This window comes from Protopterus annectens, chromosome 14.part0 (assembly GCF_019279795.1).
Source record: "Protopterus annectens isolate FY-2018-M chromosome 14.part0, PAN1.0, whole genome shotgun sequence".
Taxonomy (NCBI): domain Eukaryota; kingdom Metazoa; phylum Chordata; order Ceratodontiformes; family Protopteridae; genus Protopterus; species Protopterus annectens.
The window spans coordinates 906,778,547-906,800,341 of record NC_056748.1 but is presented as its reverse complement, the minus strand read 5'-3'; the positions used below and the strand labels follow the sequence as shown (position 1 = coordinate 906,800,341).

The following is a 21,795-nucleotide window of genomic DNA, read 5'->3' as shown; positions in this document are numbered from 1 at the left end:
TTAAAGCTATCTGGAGTATGCTAGCAGACACTAAGACATATAGTAAGTTAAGTAATATACAAGTAGATAGTATGATATGAGAAATACGAATTAAGTTAAATAGTTGTTTAGTGACATTTAATATTACATTAGAACTTAAGAACTATCTGGATGTTCTTAATCCAGTGATCCCCTTATTACAAGGTATGCCCAAAATACATAAGGACCAAATGAATCCACCTTTTAGGCCCATTGTCTCAAGTAAGGGGTGGGCCACGGAACCTTATTCTCTGTTCATAGAAAAACATCGGAGTCCTATATTAGACCAGATAGAAACAGTATTGAAGGATACTAAGCATCTCTTACAAGACCTATATGGCTTCTTCCAGAATAGAAATGATTGATCAATAACTCGTTTATGACATTAGATATTGTCTCTCTGTTTACCGTCATACCCAACACTCAAGGTTAGAATATCCACGTAAATTCTTAGTCAAGTATAGCCAGCATGAACTTAAGTTAACAGATCTAATATGCCATTTTATGAGCTTTGTACTGGAAAGTAATGTGTTTGTATTTGGAGAGACTTACTACCTTCGTGATGGCATAGCTATGGGTACTCATGCCAATAGCTACGCCAATGCTGTTTTGGTGGTATGAGAGATGGGATGTGTGTTTAACAGTTACCTGTATAAGCAGAATGTTCAATTATATTGACACTTTGTAGATGATGTACTGATTATTTGGGCAGGTAATGCTGTGACATTGGGAGAATTTATAAAACAGCTACAGACCAGCACTGATTTTTGTAAATTCACATTTAAACACTCTTATAACCAGATTGAATATCTAGATGTCAGAATTGGTAAGTTAACTAATGGAATGATGAAGATGAGTGTTTATAGGAAAGAATGTCACAGAAACACCTTATTACACAGGACTAGCATGCATCCCCAGCATATATTTAACAATTTGGTTGGAGGGCAGGGGATGCGTGCCTCCAGGTTGAATAACACAGAGACAGAATTTGAACTGGAATTAGAGATGCTTGGTCAAAATTTAGTTCAACGGATTTATAGAAGAGAGGACATCAAGCATACTTTTAGAGATGTAAAGGAATTAAGGAGTGGGAAAGCATGTCCATATTTGTCATCTACAGATAATATTAATAAAGTCACAGAACGGTATTACCCAGTAGGGAAACACTGAATATTTCAATAGCATATACGAGTGATATTGGGAGAGTGAGAGCTGTATTCACTAAGCACTGGTCGCTGCTGCTGACTGATGACAGAATAAAGAAAGTAGTCGTTGAACATCCAAGATTTTGCTATAGGAACAGAAAGAATCTGAAAAGAATGCTCTGCTACCCCAAAAGTAGTGTTGTACCAGAGGAAGAGAGGGTAGGTACATATCCTTGTGGCCACTGTAACCAATGTAAGGATATCAAAACAAATAACATCTTTCTCCATCCAGACACAGGAAAACAGTATAAACTACAAGTGAGGGCTGACTGTAACAGTAGAAATGTCATTTATTTAACTCAATGCAGTAGTTACTCACATTTTTATGTAGGGATGGCGGGCTCCTATTACCAGATCAAAAGACCGAATTGCGAATACGAAAAGAGTGACACGGATTGCGCGAAAGACAGAAACGCCGAACGTACAAAATAGCGAAAATTGAAATGCCTAAGTGTAATGGTTGGCCCGTCTACGGTATAGCTCCATAAGGGAAGTGTGCGATAGATAGGACTTTAGGGTTAGGATGTGGGTTAAGGTAAGTGAATAGATAGGTAATGTATGTAAGATTTAGTGTAGTGTTAGAAGTAGGGATTTATTTAACTGTATGCATGTGTATTATTTACTTTTTTGGGGTGTATGTCTGTAAGGGAAGTGTGCGGTAGTTACAGACCTTAGGTTTAGGGAGGGGTTAAGGATAGTGCATAGATAGTTGTGTATGTGGGGTTTAGTGTAGTGTTGGAAGTAAGGTTTTGTTAAATGTATGTATGTGCATTATTTATTTTTTTGGGTGTATGTCTGTAGGGGACATGTGCAGTAGTTATGTTCCTTAGGGTTAGGGAGGGGTTTAAGGATAGTGCATAGTTAGTTGTGTATGTGGAGTTTAGTGTAGGGTTAGAAGTAGGGTTTTGGCGCTTTACTTTAGGTTAGAAGTAGGATTTAGTTAGTGTATGTATGTGGTTTATTTATTTTGTTTGGGTAGATAGTATGTAGCGGGTGGTGGGGTTGGCCGACTATGACAGTTCGTTATTTTATTTTTTGCTGTTTAGTGCATTCGGGATTTTTACGGTTCGCGTTACAGGTGTCGACGTTTAGGTATTCACGTAAAGGGTTTTTCGATTTAGTAATAATAGACCCAGGGATGACAACTCGTACACTCCGAGAGAGGATTAGAGAGCATATGAATAGCATTAGGCTACAAGATAATATGAGTGCATTGTCCAGATATATTAATCGGACTCACATAGTGCATCCGTTTCTATTCCTTATTTTAGAACAGGTGGACACTGGGAATAGAAAGGGTGATCTAAAAAATAGGACAGAGACAAGTGAATTGAGATGGATACAAAAATTAAGAGCAGACAGAGGTTCCGGTTTAAATGGTAGAGTATCCATAAAACAGTGTTAGATGCAAGGGGGAGACCTAGATGAAAGAGAGTATTTTATATGTGCAACTGAATTTGGATAGCTAACTATGATAGTTATGCATAACATTTCAGATATGTTAGTATATATATATTCAGATATGTTAGTATATGTGTATATATGATAAGCTGACCTTAGACTGAGTGCCCTTCTGTGTTTTTGCGCACATATTAAGTTTATATAAGAATAGACATTATATAACCAGTTATGTGGAGTTATGATTTATCTCAGCTCTCTGGTATTTTATACAATCCTCAAACAGGGTATACTAGGAAATGTAATGTTATGATATATGAACAGCGTTTTCTAAGACTTGATATATGTAGAATGTATTAGTTCCTGTGGAATTGCTTTTATTATTAGTATATGTATGCTAGTTATTCTGTGTATATGTTAGTATAGGCTGTTATTCTTCTTGCTATAGACGCATTTATTCATTCATTTATGTCTATGATGTAGACATTTGTACTCATTTTTGCAAAGACAAATTCATTATCTGGCAGTATTTGTAGTGTTTTGCTTAGGTATATATATTTTAAGACATATCAGGTATACATTAGTTTTAATGTATAGACATATTTATGTAGTTATTTTATATGCATAAATTATGTTTTATAGAGTAATATGTCTTATGAGTAATATGGTACATTTTTGTAGATCATATTTTATTAGAAAAATTTTTACACATGATATTTGCTAGACAACATCATATGCCTATGCAATGTATAGTGAGAGGATCTATCTAGTTGCTTTTAGGCAATACGGGTTTGTCAGTATATATATATAATTTGCCAATTTCTGATGAATAGGCTTACCAATAGATTAAATATGGATAGCGAAGCAAGCTATAATGCGTTGCTAGGATGTATTATATGTTATTTTGTTGTATTTGTTTAGGTAACAATTTATTTTTTTATCTTGAACGTTGGGATATATGCTCAAAATGGTTGCTACCACTTTAAGAGGCTCATAACCCCTTACGGTATCTTGCGTCCTACGGGCGATGACGTTCTGGGGCTCTATAGAGGTATTTATATATGCAAACATTTTATTGGAGTTTGAAAGCATATTGCAATGTTTTGTGCTACGGAGAGTATATATATTTGTAGCTTGGGGTATATATATCACTCCTAGCAGTGATAACCCTGACTTGAATATAAAAAGGGAATGTTTGGGCGCTTACATCGATGTACTGGAATGATTACTTGACACTTGTAGAAGCACTAGCTTGGATAGGATGATTACACTGAGTGAAAACAGTTGTGCAAAGTTTTGAAAAAGTGCGTATATAAGGTTTCTGTGTTTGTTATTATTTTGTATGGTCTGAAGATGCCACATGCATAGTGGTGAAAGCGCTAACCAAATTAATAAGTATACCTTTTTTACTGAACGTTCTGATTTGCATTTTATGAAAAAAGAAGCTGTGTTTTGTCTCGCTGAATTTTTATGCTTTATTTGGATTAGCTCATCTGTTGTATACAGTGATTTCTTTACTCGTTGGGTGTTCTGCTTACTCTGTATTAGGTAAGTATATTGGGGAAGGAGTTTTGAACAATCCTGATGTTGAGTCTTAAAATCTTTTAGGAGGTGGGGTATGGTGCAGAATAAAGGTAGAGTAAGGACGGGTGGTCGGAATTGGGGGCAGGGTGGAGAAGTGGAGTAAGCTTTAGCACAGCAAGTGTGAACAGAGCTAGATCCACCTGCTGAGAATGTTTGGAGATCCCAAAAGAAACAATCATTGGAATATACTCATTGGTTCATAGTTTAGTACTAAGCTAACTGCTCTTGCAAGCCATTTTAAGCCTAGCCAATTATCCCTTGTGAGACTCAAACCCTGCACCTTGTGTTTGTAAGGCAAACACTTTAGCAATTAAGCCACCCTCCCAACCGGTCAGAACTTGAGCCCAGCTACTGTACACATCTACAAGGATATAAAAGTCCAAAGCAAAGCAGATTTAAAGCATATAGTGCTTAAAATTATACTGCCATATTCTTAGCTAGAGTTTGTTCCTCTGAGTTAAGGATGTTGAACTTTCCCTTTGAGTATAACGGGAAAGGCAGAGGGTTGGGGTGTAGGAGCTTAATAACCAAATTGCAGCTATTAAAGGGTGTGGGTGATTTCAAATATAATATAATACAGTTAGCCAGAGTTTTCTCCTTTGAGTTAAGGAAGTTTGAACTTTCCCCTTTGAATCTGATAGGAAAGGCATACAGCGTGAGGGGAAAAAAGCTGAAGGATTAAATGGCAGCTATTAAAACTATATTTAGCAAATGCAGGCTATTATTCTTCTACTTTAGGGGGGTAAATGCTAAGTTATATATTTATACACAACTACTGGACAGGCTTTTATGGGATATTAGGTGGGGTAATGCTGACTATGTCCTCTGTACATGTGCACACCATTTACATTTAAAATGACACATTTATACAATTGTGTACATGGTAATAATGCCTAGGTATCTATTTTAGCAATAACATACTCAGACAGCCAGCGGTGCAGTGGTTAGCATTCCCGCCTCACAGCAAGAGGTTTTCTGGTTTAATCCTCGGCTAGGGTACCTTTTGTACGGAGTCTGCATGTCCTCCCTGTGGTCACGTGGGTTTCCTCCGGGTGCTCCAGTTTCCTCCCACATCCCAAACACATGCTGTAGGTGGACTGGACACTCTAAATTGGCCATAGGTGTGAGTGCGTGCACATGTGTGCCTTCTGCGGAAGGTTGGGCGCTGGTCTGGCAACTCAACACCGTAAAACTCTACTGCCAATCATGAGTGGACAGATGATCTGCTGTGGCGACCCCTAACCGGGAAAAGCCGAAAGAAGAAGATACTCGGTCAACTAGTGTAGGCTGTCCTTGTCTAGATTATGTCAGGAAATCCCTGTGGTCTTGCAGGTAGTTAGCATTTGTGTGCTTAGTTTAAAGATAGTTATGTCGGTCTGGAACAGCAAAAAACAGGTATACATTCAGAAACAGAGGTGCTGTTAGGGCAAGGTCTCTATCAATATATCACAGTTTTACCTTCTCTAGCGTGCACACTGTATTGAGGACAAGACAGGCAAGGGTGCCTAACTATTCAGCAGTGATACTATATTATAATTCAGTAAACAGAGATAAAACATTAAGTGCAGCTTTTTTCACCATCCTTAAACTAAAATGCATATCAGATCAAAGAGTCAGGGATATACCTCATCTACAACTTTATAAAATTATACCAATGATAGTAGTCCTAATGTATAGCAGTAGAGGTTTAACTCACTGACAACTTAAAGTTAACATCAAAACCAACTGTGAATGTACCTTCACTTCCACCAAAAAATAAAAATAAAATGCCCACACACATGCAGCCATTCACTCTCTTTGTCTCTCCCTCTCACTCACTCACTCACACACACACGCACATATGTCTCACCTACTACCTTCCCTCTCTCAGCCTAGCTAGCCTTCTCAAGAATCAGTGTGAAGTTAAGCCTGAAATGTTGCATACCTACCTACCAATACTTCATTTCCTAGGATGACATTGTTCTGGAACCCTCTAACATTCCTTACCATCTGATCTGCATACAAGTTTGCACCTCTAGTTCACACCACCAGTCAAGTTAGCCCAATAACATCACATAGCAGTAACCTCTGTCTATACTTACATTCTACAACTGCTCCCTGACAGCATTTAGTAGCGAATACTTGACAAAATCAGTAGCAATACTTTAATGTTAGCATTCAGGACAACCTTGTGTCACCTAATCAGCTCTGTCTTGACTATGTCCGCATTTCAGATTATTACTGCTGCTTTAAGTCTACTTTACTTTATCCTGTGTTTATTAATGAATTTCACCTGATAACCCAACTGCTCTCAAAGATGGGATATTGTGATTAACAGGTGACAGCAAAAGGTAAATCAAGTAATTAATTTCATTACCAGTTTGGCAATAGTGCATTCAAAGCTCCTTTTATTATACAGACATCGTGTCCAACTTACTCTGAAAAACTGCATGATGTCTTCCTTTGTTAATGTCTTCAAGTACGCCACTTCAATATTGTCTAAAAAAATAAATACAATGTTATATGTACTAGAACAGTGAACTGCTTGCTTATTAGACAAATCAGATATAACACAAAGAAAATGTGCCTATTCTACACAATGTTTAAAAAGACTTTCATTGCAATATTACATTTTTTTCTGAAAATCTGTGATAAGTAAATAGTCTCAAAGAATCCCAATATTCTCATTCATTTATTTTTCAGTACCCACTTCACCATATTCTGGGTCACAAGGGAAGCTGCAGTACATTCTGTTAACCAATTTGCATAAACCACACAACCAATTCCAACATGGAAATCCAGTCCACTGCAGGCTGCACATGTACACAGGATGAGGGAGATAAGTGGAGAAGCAAGTAAAAACCCACATGAACAAGAGAAGGATGTGCACAATCCTCATAGAAGGAAATCCAGATGGGAATAAAACAAGAGAACCAATCCTAACAGGGCAGCAGCTATTCTATTTCAAGTTATTTATTAGGCTGCCAAGAGACTGAGAAGGCTGACAATTTAATTTTTAGCCCAAATCCATACCACACAACAGGAAAAAAATCTATCATGATCCACAACAGCAAAATATAAGAAATGAAGATATTCTTTTAGCATGTACAACAACCTAGTGAAGTACAACAAAACAATAAGACATACTCTACAACTGTAGTAATCTATCACCAGTCAGAGTGCACTAGCAGTTTATATAAATGTTTGGTTTTAAACAATAACATAAATAGTACAGTTTTGTACCTACCATAAATGTAGATGTTCGAGTGCTAATACAGCTGCAGTCATAACAGATGGGTTCTCCTGCCGTCAGGTGGGTCCTCGGTCGGCCAAATTCCAAAGTCTAGGTCCGGCGTCAGTTGTCGTCGCTTCTTCCCTGACGTCAGTGCGACAGGGGTATAAAGGAACCAGCAGACGCCATTTTCTTCAGTTTTTCTTGCCCCAGATGTCAGGTGCCCCCAGAAGGAAGGCAATACATAAATCTGTGTAATAAAGCAATGCAATATAATCAAAATACAATAGTTGCAAGCAAATACACCATAAATGAATACCCCATTCAGGTTGTATGAGAAGGTGTTAGCCAATAGGCCTGTCCCAACAGGGGAAGGAGGGAGGGAAACCTGGACTGCAGCTGTATTAGCACTCGAACATCTACATTTATGGTAGGTACAAAACTGTACTATGTTCATCGTGCATACAGCTGCAGTCATAACAGATGGGTAGAATCCCAAAGCTAAGAAAGGGGTGGTAGGCACTAGGTGGAACTAGGAGGAGCCAGGATGCCCTGCAAGACTGCAGTGGCAAAGCCTGCTCTAGTTTTGGAGTATAATGGTAGGTGGTAGTGCTTGGAGAAGGTACGCACAGAACTCCAAGTGGCTGCTTCCAAAATATCTTTGGTAGGAACTCCTCTGAGGAAAGCTGCAGAGGTAGCTGTGGCCCTTGTGGAGTGAGATCGGATGCCTGTAGGTACAGTTTTGCCATGAAAAGAATAGCAAAAACGTATGCAGTGGGCTATCCATTTTGAGATTGTCTGTTTGGAAATTGGCTTTCCTTGAGTTCCTATAGCATAGGACACAAAGAGCTGTTCTGATTTTCTGAAAGGCTTTGCTCTGTTCAAATAATAACGCAGTTGTCTGTGGATGTCCAAGGAATGTAGTAATCTCTCCCCTTTGTTTTGAGGATTAGGATAAAAGGTAGGTAAGTGTATGGCCCGATTCAAAGCTACCCTGGATACCACTTTTGGCATAAAGGAAGGATTGGTTCGTAAGGAGACTCTGCCCTGATGGAAGATGATAAAAGGCTGCACAGCCATGAGAGCTTGTAGTTCTGAAACTCTACGAGCTGAGGTAATAGCCAGAAGGAAAGCTGTTTTCCAAGACAAATATTGCAAATCTGATGAGGCAGCTGGCTCAAAGGGAGGCAAGGTCAGTTTTTCCAGAATGAAATTGAGATCCCAAGCAGGTATTGGTTGTTTCGTTGGGGGTTTTAGATTCTTAGCCCCTCTGAGGAACTGTCTTAAGAGAGGGTGAGAGAATAAGGGTGGATCAGTGTTGCATTCTGCAGAAATGGCTGAGGCATGGATTTTGATGGAGGAGAATGAAAGTCCACTGCTTAGCAGCTCAGCTAGATACTGTAGTATTTGAGGTAAATTTAGTTTTCCAGGATCCTGGCCTTTTTCTCATTCCAGATACAAAACCGTTTCCATTTTGCGGAGTAAGCTTTTCTAGCTGACGGTCTTCTGGCCTCCAAAATGACATCCTGCACCTCCTTGGAGAGTAGGGTCTGCTGTGATGCTAAGGAATCTTTCATGCGGCTAGATTGAGTGTTTTTAGCTGGCTGTGAAGAGTTTTGAAGCTGTGCTGAGTCAGGAGAAGAGGCATTAGAGGCAGGGTCCATGGTGGGGAATGCGTCAGGCTCCTCAGGAGAGGGTACCAGTGTTGTCTTGGCCAGTCTGGAGCAATGAGAATCATCTTTGGTCTGTCTGCTCTGGTTTTCAATAGAACTTTGGGCAGCAGAGGAAGAGGTGGGAAGGCATAAACTGTCATTGATGTCCAACTGAAAGAGAGCATCCACTCTCCAGGCCTTTGGATGGAAAATCCTTGAGCAGAATTTTGTCAATTGGTGATTTTTGTGGGAGGCAAAGAGATCTATGTCTGGCCTTCCCCATGCTTGGATTATCTCTGTAAAAACTTTTGGATGCAACTTCCATTCATGTGGATCTGTCATATTTCTGCTTAGGTTGTCTGCCAGCGTGTTTTCCTTGCCCGGCAAGTACTGTGCTTGTAGTTCGATTTGTAAGCCCATGGCCATGTTCCAAAGTGACATGACCAGTCTGCATAGGGGGTATGAATGTGTTCCTCCCCGTTTGTTTATGTACCACATAACTGTGGTGTTGTCCGTTCTTATCAATAGTTGACCTGGTTGCAGAAGGCCTTTGAAAGCTATAATAGCATTTATTACTGCTAGCATTTCCTTTTGATTGATGTGATTAGCACGGCTATAAATAGGACGTGCTGGAGGGATATATTTATCACTCAGAGACTCCCCATGCTGTGGAATAAAATCCCGATCCATGTGAGGCAGAGCACCTCGCTGGCTCTGTTCAAGAGAAATCTTGACCTGTGGATGGGAGATCGTAGGTTTATCCCGGGAATCATCTCTGTGTCACTGCTAGACAGAGGCACAACAAACTAATGGGCACAGTATTTTTTCATATAAGGGGTGGCGTAAGCCACAAAAATTTGGGCTAGGCTTATAAATGCCTTAAGGCAGATAGCCTAGTATAAACCTATGAACCTATGAAGGTGCTTTTCTTTTTGGGACCATTTGCCCTGAATACACCGATCTGTCATGTGCGCCCCCCAGGCGTAGTCCGAGGCATCTGTTGTGATGACTTGATTTGCTTGAGGCTTGCTGAATGGAAGACCTGCATTTGTTTGGCATACTTGAGCCCACCACAGGAATTCCTTTTGAAGACATGGAATTAGTGGTATTATTGTTTCCAAACTGTGGCTGTGTTGAGACCATAGGTTTTTCAGGTACCACTGAAGTTTCCTCATATGCAGCTTTGCACACGGGATTACCAAGATACAAGATGCCATGAATCCCAGAGCCTGCAGGATTTTCCTTGCAGTCAGCCTGGTGCAATTTGCTAGTCCTCTGAAGTATTGAGTTAGTTGCCCTGCTTCTCTGGCGTGAGGTAGGCCCATCTGGGTGTTTGTGTCCAAGTTGGCACCCAGGAAAATTATTTTCCAAGAGGGCATTAGTCTTGATTTCTTTTTGTTGACTGTGTATCCCAGAGAGTTCAACAACATTATTGCATAAGCCAGATGTTTCAGAAGAATGTGCTTGCTGTCCGCTTGGATCAGGCAGTCATCCAAATAGGGGTACATTTGTATCCCTTGAAGTCTGCAGTAGGCAATTACTGATGCCAGGCATTTCGTGAATACTCTGGGCGCAGTAGATAAGCCAAAGGGCAATGCAGAGAATTGATAATGGATTGAGCCTGCAAGAAATCTGAGGTATCTTCTGCAATTCTGTCTGATTGGGACATGCAGGTATGCCTCCATGAGGTCCAATGTTACCAGCCAAGACTCCTTACCCAGCATGGGAAGAAGCTGCTGTAGAGTGAGCATCTTGAATTTTGGTAGGAGTAGAAATGTGTTTAGGATGGATAGGTCCAAAATAGGTCTCCAATCTTTTCCCTTCCTTGGTACCAGGAATAGTCTGGAATAAAAACCTTGACCTTGTTCGTGCATAGGTACCTCTTGAATAGCTTTCATGTCTATGAGATCTGTAATTTGCCTTTGTGCCTCTGCCCTTTTATTGTGTGGCAGGTTTGGCATGCCTCTCATTTTTGGAAGGGTGTGAAAATGGAATCTGTAGCCTCTGTTTATAATGTCCAGGATCCATTTGTCTTTTGTGACAATATGCCAATTTTTTGAAAATAAGGCCAGTTTTCCTCCTAAGGGTGCTGCCATTTGAGTCTTGCTTGGCATGCAAAGGGGAAAGTAATTGGGCTTGCTTTCTAAATGGTTGCGAGTTATCCTCACCACCTCTTTGTGTAGGAGCTTGCCATTGTCTGTCTCTAAACGATCCTTGGGATTGTCCTCTGCCCCTCGGGCGCCTGTATCTACCTCTTTGGGGTCTGTCCGTGGCTGGAAAGGACCAATTTTTGGAAGGCCAATTTCTACTGAAACGTGGGGGTTGTACCTGTAGAAAATCTTTCACAGTTTGCATTGATTTAGCCTTTTCCTCCATTTTCCTTAATACCTCCTCAGCATTAGCACCAAATAATACATCCTTTTGTAGAGGGGCATCTAGTAATTTTGCTTTGACATGATCTGGCAAGGATTGTTCCTTGAGCCAGGCATGTGTACGTATGACTGATCCTGTAACAGCAGCTCTACATGAGGCCTCTAGAGCATCAAAACCACATTGTAAGGTATGCTTACCCACTTGTTCTGCACTATGCATCAAATCCTGCAACTCCTTCAAGTCTGGTTGTTCAGGTTGTGACATTTTACTTTTCAATTGTGATAACAAAAACTGTTGGTATTTTAGCATATGGAACTGACAGTTTAAGGCCCTCATGGTTAAGGTAGCCAAGGTATATACCTTTTTTCCCCACCTTTCTAAGGATCTGGAACCTCTCTCGGAAGGTAATGGATTTTTAGCAGTGGAGGCCTTAATTCCCTTGGGTCCCTGTGAGATTGTTTCTGGGTCAGCAGCATGGCTTTTGTATAGAAATTGGTGTGAGTCAGGAACCCTGTAGTACCTGTCAGGCTTGACTGGGGCTGGAGGTAAGGAATCTGGGTTAAGGCAGGCCTCTGAGTAAACATCATCTAGGATGTCCAAGACAGGAGGTATAGCCAGAGGCCTGTGCTGAGGTAGCAAGAGAAATTCCCTAAGCCTTTTCTTGGAATCTGAATAATCTTGGCCTTCCCAGAGGAAGTGTTCCCTTAAGGTATGCAAAGTTTCCCCAAAAGAGTAATCCTCTGGGGGGGATACAGAAGGAATGGACTCCTCTGCACCAGAGTCTTCAAAAGGGGAGTAAGAATGTTCCTGATCATCACAGTGCTCTGAAATAATGGAGCCCTGATCAGAGGAGGGGGATTCTTCCTCCACTCTGGGCCTTTTGTCCGGTGGGGGTTGAGAACCCCTAATAAGAGTAATTAAATCCTCAGCCATTTTAAGCATCTGTTTTTTAGGCATGGGGCCTGGAGATGGGCCCTGTGTAGCTGGTCTCTTAGAATGCATGGCTGCTTTAGACTTAGTGAAAGCCTTGATGGAAAAAGAAGAGGAAGGTCTGAAGACACCTTGAGAGGAGGCAGACCTGTACACATTTTGAGATTCAACGCCAAGAGTGGCTTCGGTATCTGTAGTCGGGGTGTGGGCCGAGGAGCCTGCGACCTCGGGCACAAGAGACACCGCCAATGAAGTGTCGTCGGTAGTCAGGGGCTGCGTAGGCGCCTCACTGAGAACCAGACCACGTGTAGTCGGTTTTGGCGTGGTGTCGGTAGAGGCCACGGACCTCGTGTGTTGGTCCTTATCTTTGCGCTTTTTAGACAAAACTGGAGTCGGAGTATCCGACGACATAATATAGTTAAATGGGCGAACTCAGCCCGACGCTTAATGGTGCATTTGTTGAATGTAGCACAAAAACGACAGACCGAGACGTCGTGGTCTGAGCCTAAACAAGGAATACAGAGGGAATGGAAATCCTTATGCGGTATTTGCTTCCCACAAGAAATTACAATTATTAACTTTGTCTGACATCGGTCTGAGGCAAGAAAAGTTTCCCCAATGGGGTACTTAGCTTTCAAGAAGACTTCGGTTTCAAAATTTTCGTAATTTCAGGAGCTGGCCGACTGGCACTTGCGAACTGCTTCTGCTTCGGGCACCGCGCGGCAAGAAAGACTGGAGAAAATGGCGTCGGCTGGTTCTTTTATACCCCTGTCGCACTGACGTCAGGGAAGAAGCGACTTTGGAATTCGGCCGACCGAGGACCCGCCTGATGGCAGGAGAACCCATCTGTTATGACTGCAGCTGTATGCACGATGAACATCTGCAATTTACAGTGATATGAAAGGATAACCCATTGCTGTAAAACAGAAGAAATGCCATGGCTCCTGCTTTTGGAGTTCAATAAACATATTATTTAGACAATAACTCTAGCTTTAAATTCAAGACTGTTATAGGAGAGAGAAAGATATAATTTGTTATAAAGAAATCTACACTACTAGAAGATCTTAATGGCCTGCATTCTGAACAGTCTTCACATATACACACTGCCTTATACCAGACAGCTCTTTCAGTAGATTTTTATGGGTCTATTCTTTGTTCTCAACTTCATCATCATGCTGATGGACAGCTGTACATACATCAGGAGTAAATGCCTTCCACTGCAGTTCTTGTGTAAGCAAAACCAGAAAGAAGGGAAAACAGCCCTAATGTATAAACAAAAAGCAGCAGGTGAGGAGGCAGAGGGTAGAGTCTGACACTTCTGATTGCTGTTCATTATATCCAGAGATGCATTTACTCCTGTGTGTTGTGGAATGTCACACACCTCTAATAGCCTACACACATCACACATTCCAGAGTATAAGATAAACAAATGTAATTTTTTGTGAATAAAAGCTATTATAACTGTATAAATAGCAATGTTAACACTAAGAAGCATTCTTTACAGTGATAACAGTCTGTGAACTCATAGTCTTTTCCATAAATAGTACAACATATATTAATTCACCCAAACCCCAAATTATATTTTTTGTAAACTTTCACAAACAATTTTTCATATCTTGAAAAGCCCAAACCCATGCCACACAATGGAAAAAAATCTTTCATCATGATCCACAACAGAAATAAGAAATTTAACCTATTTTTACCATGTACAACATAGCATTGAGATGCGCATGGAAGGACATACCTGAGGACAGCTGAACCAGAGGAAGTCCAGCCTGGATCTAGACTGGATATACAACTTATAGACCTTCGACTTGGTAGCTGCAGTGGGACACTTCAGTGAAAGACTGTAGCTGAAGCCACAGATCTTGTAAAACAAGCCACAGGGATCTGAAGGGAGTGATAACCCATTTTCTTGGTAAAATAAAGAAATGCACAGAGACAATCAGCGAGATAATGTGGCCTTGGGTACTGCTTTCCTCAATTTTGCTTTGGAAAAGGAGACAAATAGCTGATCATATTTTCTGAAATATTTTGTCTGATGCAAATAAAAATGCAACTGGCAGTGAAATCTAGCAAATGCAAGATATATTCACCTTTGTTTGAGAAATCTGGGAGCAATAATGGCAAATTTATGGACTGGTTAATGCCTGAAGCCACCTTATAGAGAACGAGTGGATAATGGATTGTTTTTTAAAAACACGGTGTGAAAAATAAGGAGGTTTTGAGGAAAGGGCATGTACTTCAGAAATTCCCTAGCAGAAGTGATAGCTACCAAAAAAAGTAATCCACAACAGAAATTTCAGATCAGCGTTTGCAGCAGGTTCAAAGGAAGGGCCCATCCAGAACTGCAAAACAGTATCAAGGAACTGGAACTCTAAGCAGAAGAGAAGTGGTCCAGTGAAAGCCTTGAATAATCTAAGAGAAAGCTATGGATTTAAGTTCCTTCCCCACATCAAAAGAAGAAAGGCCAGGAAGCTCAAAGTTGCTAGGAGAGGGGCTGAAAAAGGGTCAATGCTCTTCTCTGTTGCCCCCCCCCCCCAAAAAAAAAAAAAAAAACTTTTAGATTTGCTCTTGTAGAGATTCCTACTGGAAGGCCTTTGTGAGGAAGACAGAATGCTGACAACAGAAGGGGAAAACCTGCACTGTTGAACCATCATTGGAAATGGAGAAACCATGCAGTTACTTGAGGGTCTGAATGTTCAGATAAGGTGACCCCCCCCCAACAGGTGAGAAAGTAAATCTGGGTCTGAGCTCAGCACCCAGGGAGAGTGAACTAGATGAGGCCAGAGAAAAGGCAAACCACACTTGGACAAAGAATCTGCAGACAGTTGCAAGCCAGAAGATAATGTTGCAGAATGGTTAAGCAGTAACCAGTGATAACAGCCATGCTGATGATGGTTCTACAATACATGAAGAATGGTAGAATACAAAAAAAGATGAGAAAAGTCATACGGTGGAAGGACTTGAAGCTGGGAATTACAGAAGTTCACAGTTATTCATATAATTGAAATAGTAGAGTCTTGCTCCTGCTCAAAAAAGAGCAGTCCTGAAAAAAAAAAAGAATAAGGAGCTGGTCACCTTAACAGAAGTCAAAAATTTATTAGACAGAGGTAGGAAGACACTGTAGTGAAAGACTTCATGAAATTTCAAGGTACAGAGGTAATTCAAAAGGGCAAAGTTCTACAGTGAAAGTAGTGGGCGAGTACATGGAACTGTAGAGAAGTGTCTACCAATGGAATGGGCAGGCATGAAAATATGAGAATTTTCATGTCTATGGAGCACAATCAGTTGTCCTGTTTGAAGAACTGAGAACAGAAGGACTTCATCCAATATCACGGTCTCTGGAGGATTATTTTCTATATTCTTATGATTTGATCAAAATCTCTGTTTTTTTTACTTGAGCTGTTTTTATTGCGTTTTCTCCTCTTCTCTCTTATGCTTTAGTTTTTCTCCTTATATTGTTATTATACCAGAGGCACTTGTATGGCTAAATATTATTAATCTGAACCTAGTAAAATGATCAAGTTAGGAAGACCACGGATCATCTGCTCATACTTTGGCTTGTTCGTCTTGGATGTCTAGCTGCAGGGATCCAAGTTGGATTGATCCGTCCCAACTAACACACACGGTTTGCCCTAGTTTTTGACACCTTCTGTAACACAGGCAACAATACTTGAGCTATAAACACTTTACACTTTTTGTACAGAGTACATTGGTTCAAAAGACAGACATCCAAGATGGAACAAAGATTTCTGCTTTCTTAGGAATCAGGAAAATCCTGGAATAAATTTGTCAAAGAAGTGCTCTAATTTCACAGTGCATATACTACAGAAATTGAAGTCACCACCAACAAAGAGAAATAAGTGACAGTAAGTATCTGCAAACTGGTAGATACAATGATCAGTATACATGGATGTGTGTGTGTTTATATATTTATATATATATATATATATATATATATATATATATATATATATATATATATATACATACACGCATACATACACACACACACACACACACACACACACACACACGGTCTGTTCTACATTGTGCAGCCTATGTTACCATTATCATCACATAATTATTTAAATGCTTATTTAGTAAACAATGAATATGTAAAAACAAAATGCAAAACAAAAAGCAAGGATAATTCAAACAGGAAGATGCGTGGAACTTCAGTGTTCTTCAAAATACAGTAGCAAGACAAACAAAGAATACCCTAACACAAGTTCTCCAATAGACCTCTGGAAGACCCAGTAACCCCCATCTAATGACTAAGGGGTCTGGATTTACATTAGGTTTTCACATATTTTACAGACATGGTGGGGAAACTCCTCCAGACAGGTGCAATCAATGTTGTGCAGGACCCAAAAAGTAAGAACTATTTTGGAAAATGATCTGACAACAAATGCAGAGGACAGGAGTAATACGACAAGAATGGATAATCCCAGTTACCAACCTCAGTGCAGACTTCGAAACCCTCCAGTCACGCCAGATCACTGTATGGCACTCCAAGAGCAAGGGCGTTGCAACAATTAAATCATAATTCCATTATTTAAGAACAATGTAATACTCTTTAAATGAAAGCAAGACTTCCTAGGAGCATCTGACACCTGGCCCTTAAGAGTAAGCCTGTTTTTCAATGATCACATCCAGGTCTTGAATTTAAAAGTCAAATTCAACTTTACTCCAAATGTAAATAACAGTGGAAAACAGTGGAAGACAAGGATGTGCAGTGGCACACATCAGAATTTGTCTCTGCAGGGTGAAGCTTAAGTCACATACTCATTACCCACTGTAAAATCAGATACCAGGTAGTCTAAGTGCAGTGTCACATTCAGTTTCCCCAGTAAAGGACCGATAAAGTGGAGTGTTAGCAGAATACGACTGATATCTACATTACGCATTTGAATGACCCGAGTGCCACACATACACCAAAAATAACAATGGTGCCAAGAGTAAGCCCTGTAGTACCCTACAATCCAGAGAATGGTTTATGGAGAAACTGACCTAAGAAACTAAGGTCTGTAAACTGCCTAAAAGGTAAAAGACAAACCAATGACATACAGTGATGGTTAGGGTTGCCACCTTTTCAAATGCCCAGAGTGGACATTTTTTGTAGAAATGTCAGATTTTGCAGGGCAAAACATACCCACGGCCAGTACAAAGGACAGAAATTCACTTTTTTGTCAGAATAAAAACTTATTCTTGTAGCATTTGAGTTGCTTATTCTGTTTATTATAATATTTAGGTGTTTCAGATACAAAACTGTTTTATGCAACTATTAAAATATAGGAAATATGTTTGTCCTAAAATCTCGGGACATTTGGCATTTTTTCAATTGTTTTTGCAGGACACAACTGCCCAAAGGGGGACTGTCTCTCACAAAGTGGGACAGGTGGTAACCCTAGTGATGGTAGAACAGAAGAAACTAAATTGCTTGATTAGGCTGTCATTATACAAGGTATCAAAATGACATCAATAAAACAAGGAGGACCAGAACAGAATATTACATCTGACCATGAGAAGTCATTAACAACCCTAATATGACCTGCCTCAGTACAGTTCCTAGATTTAAAAACTGACTCAAACTGATCAAAGACTGTAAAAAAGTAAACATCTGTGCATAAAGCACCTTTTCAATAAACTCCATCTATAAAACAAGAAAGTACAGCTGTGCAATTTGCACTTCCCCTTAACAGTAGATGTTCAAATTCCTAACTGCTGCAGTAGCCTTTAAGCTATATGGGTTGCTTCCTGCCTAGGAAACGGCAACCATCCTGCCTCTAATAAGAATAACTGGAATCATACCTTGGTTGAATTATCTGTTTTGAAAGGAGGCAAACGGATCTATTTGTGGTACTCTCCAAAAGTCAATTAGTTCTTGGAAGAACCCCCCCCCATTCAATTTCTATTGGTGTGGGTCTGTCCTGGACCCTCTCAGCTCATCTGCCACTATGTTGTGCTAAAGCGGAATGGACGATGTTCGGAGGGTTAAGGAATGCTGAACAGCTAGCTCTTAAGCCATCATAGCTGGCCTGCACAAGGGATACAACTTTGTACCTGCTTATACCACATGACTGTGGCGTTGACTGTAATAACTTGAAGCGGTCCTGGGGAACATAGACGATGGAGAGACTTCAAGGCATGGAACACAGCCAACATCCTCTTTATGTTGACATGTTTTGGTCCGTCTCAAACACTCTACAGGCCTTACAAGTTCAGCCCAATGGAAACTGCTCCCCAAGCAAAATCTGATGTGTTTGTGGCAAGAGACTGGTTTGGGGTCTGAGGAGAAAAGACTAGACCTGGATTCAGTTGAACTTGTGGTCTCCTCCAGTGCAGTTCCCTTTTTATAAAGCCCAAAACTAGAATGCAACACTCCAAATAATGCAAATGTTGGACCTATGTGTTTTTTTAAGAAACAGTTGCCTTTTTCTCATGTGTAACCTGGCTAGGTGAACCATAAGAATCAAAGCAGCCATGAACTCCAAGATCCTGAGGAATTCTCTAGTAGAAGTCTGATAAAAATCCACCTTCTCTTGTTTCAAAAGGCCTTTTGATAAAAAATATCTAGAAGGTGGCCCAAAAACACAATCCTGTGAGACAGAGTCAAGGAGTATTTTGCAATATTTATGAGGAAGCTCAGATTTGTCGAGACACATAAACCCAAGTTAATGACTCTTAACATCTGGCTAAAGACTCTACAAAGATAAGCAAGTCTCCCCAGGCCTCCACTGAAAATAGGCTCTTTACAGGCCTAGTGGACTTTCCCGGTTAATAAATGTAATAAATAAAATAAATAAGTCATCTAAATAAGGAAAAATGTGAATGCCACAGTCTGCAAAATGCTACAACTGGAGCTAGGCATTCTATGAACACCCTTGGAACTACGGAAAACCAAAGGGTAATGCAGAAAAAGTACAGTTGTGTACACTTACCATAAATGTAGATGTTTGAGTGTATTCACTGCTGCAGTCATTACATTTGGGTAATCCTGCTGGCAGGTTGCCCTCAGTCAGCCTGAATTCCAAAGTCCTGGGTCCTGCGTCGGCCACTGTCGCCCCTTCCCTGACATCAGGGGTATAAAAGAAGCAGCCTACGCCATTTTCTTCAGTTTTTCTTGCCCCAGATGTCAAAGTGCCCCCTAAAAGGGTAGCATAAATATATATATATATATATATATATATATATATATATATATATATATATATATATATAAGTCTTGGGTCCTGCGTTGGCCATTGTCGCCCCTTGCCTGACATCAGGGGTATAAAAGAAGCAGCCAACGCCATTTTCTCTAGTTTTTCTTGCCCCAGATGTCAGGTGCCCCCTAAAAGGATAGGCAAAATTTATATGTATATATAAAGTTACATGCAGCAAAATAAACTTTACCTTCATGCACAAGCAAATACACCACATAGGTTGTATAAATCAGAGAACGAAAGATAGGTTCCATCAGAAGAAAAGGGGGGATGGCGGGTGGGTAACCTGGACTGCGACAGTGAATACACTCAAACATCTACATTTATGGTAAGTGTACACAACTGTACTATGTTCTTCATGTTTCACTGTTGCAGTCATTACATCTGGGTAGATTCCCAAAGCTATGGTTGGGAGGCTGGAGTTAAACAGCATTAGGAGTGGCTATGAGGCCCTGCAGAACTGCAGTGGTAAAGCCTGCCCTGGATTTAGAGTAGAGTGGCAGATGATAGTGCTTTGTAACGGTGTGCACTGAACTCCAAGTAGCTGCCTCTAAAATGTCCTTGGTTGGTACTCCCCTGAGAAAGGCTGCTGAAGTGGTTGCAGCTCTGGTGGAATGTGGCCTAATGCCCTTAGGCACTGGCTTGCCATGGTATAAGTAGCAGAAACAAATGCAGTGGCCTATCCACTTTGAAATAGTCTGCTTTGAGATGGCCTTTCCTTGTGATCCTGCAGCATATGCCACTAGTAATTGCTCTGTCTTTCTGAAAACTTTGGTTCTGTCCAAGTAGAATCTAAACTGTCTGTGTACGTCCAAAGAATGCAGAATTCTTTCCCCCTTGTTCTGTGGCTTTGGATAAAAAGTTGGCAGATGAATGGTTTGGTTAAAAGCCACACTGGACACCACTTTAGGCATAAATGTTGGGTTTGTCCTCAAGAAGACCCTGTCCGGATAAAAAATGATAAAAGGTTCCACAGCCATGAGTGCCTGTAGCTCTGAAACTCGGCTTGCAGAAGTTATTGCTAGGAGCAGAGCTGTTTTCCAACATAAAAATTTTATATCAGCAGTAGCAGCTGGCTCAAAAGGAGGCAGGGTGAGTTTTTCCAAGACATAGTTGAGGTCCCATGCAGACATTGGTGATCTCCTTGGAGGCCTTAAATTTTTGGCTCCTCTGAGGTACTGTTTTAATAAGGGATGAGAAAAGATTGGTGGCTCTGTGTTGTAATGGGCCAAAATGGCAGAGGCATGAATTTTAATAGATCAGAAAGACAGGCCTTTGTCCAGCATCTCAGTTAAGTATTTTAAAATCTGAGGAATATTTGGCACAGCTGTATCTGTTCCTTGTGCCTGGTTCCAAGCACAGAATCTCTTCCATTTTCCAGCATAAGATTTTCTAGTACTAGGCCTTCTGGCTTCCAAAATGACATCCATCACAGCTTTGCTGAGAGGTGTGTTTTGTATGACTACATTATCTGCCACGCTGCCAGGTTTAAAGTCCTAAGTTGGCTGTGCAGGATCTGATTGTTTTGTGAGGTAAGGTCCAAGCTGGGCATTGAGACAAGCTCCTTAATATTGGGTACCAGTGGTGGCGGGGCCAGTCTGGTGCAATCAGTATCATCTTTGGCTTCTCCCGTCTGACCTTTAGGAGTACCGTGGGGAGCAGAGGCAGAGGGGGAAAGGCATATACTAATAGGTTTTTCCAGCTGAAGGATAGGGCGTCCACTTTCCATGCTTGCCTGTAACAAATCCTTGTGCAGAATCTCTTTATTTGGAAGTTGTGAGGGGAGGCAAATAGATCTATGCCCGGGCATCCCCATTTCCTTGTTATCATGCTGAAGACTTGTGGATCCAGCTGCCACTCGTGGGGATCCATGAGGTTTCTGCTTAGTTCGTCTGCCAGACTATTTTTCCTTCCTGGCAGGAATTGTGCCTGCAGATGTACTTGGTAAGTCAATGCAGTGTCCCACAAAGTCATGGCTAGTCAGCAAAGGGGGTAAGAATGTGTGCCCCCCTGCTTGTTTATATACCACATGACCGTGGTGTTGTCTGTCTTTATCAGTAGTTGTCCTGGATGAAGTAGGTCCTTGAAGGCTGTCAGGGCATTTTGAACAGCTAGCATCTCTTTTTGATTAATATGTCGATGCATTTAGTTTGAGGTCCATGTTCCTTGAATGCGTCTTCCTGCCATGTGGGCTCCCCAGGCATAATCTGATG

General features: G+C 40.8%; 1 protein-coding gene across 6 annotated transcripts in view; it reads right to left on the bottom strand.

Moving 5' to 3' along the window:
* IDE (insulin degrading enzyme) overlaps positions 1 to 21,795 on the bottom strand; it is a 3,524,264-nt gene that overhangs the window by 268,828 nt on the left and 3,233,641 nt on the right. For 4 of the 6 annotated variants that reach the window (XM_044056694.1, XM_044056693.1, XM_044056697.1 and 1 more), the window contains one exon: positions 6,562 to 6,683. In XM_044056694.1, coding sequence (XP_043912629.1) covers positions 6,562 to 6,683 — 122 coding nt within the window. The remainder of the gene's footprint in view (positions 1 to 6,561; positions 6,684 to 21,795) is intronic. The other 2 variants (XM_044056696.1, XM_044056695.1) reach the window with 1 other exon arrangement.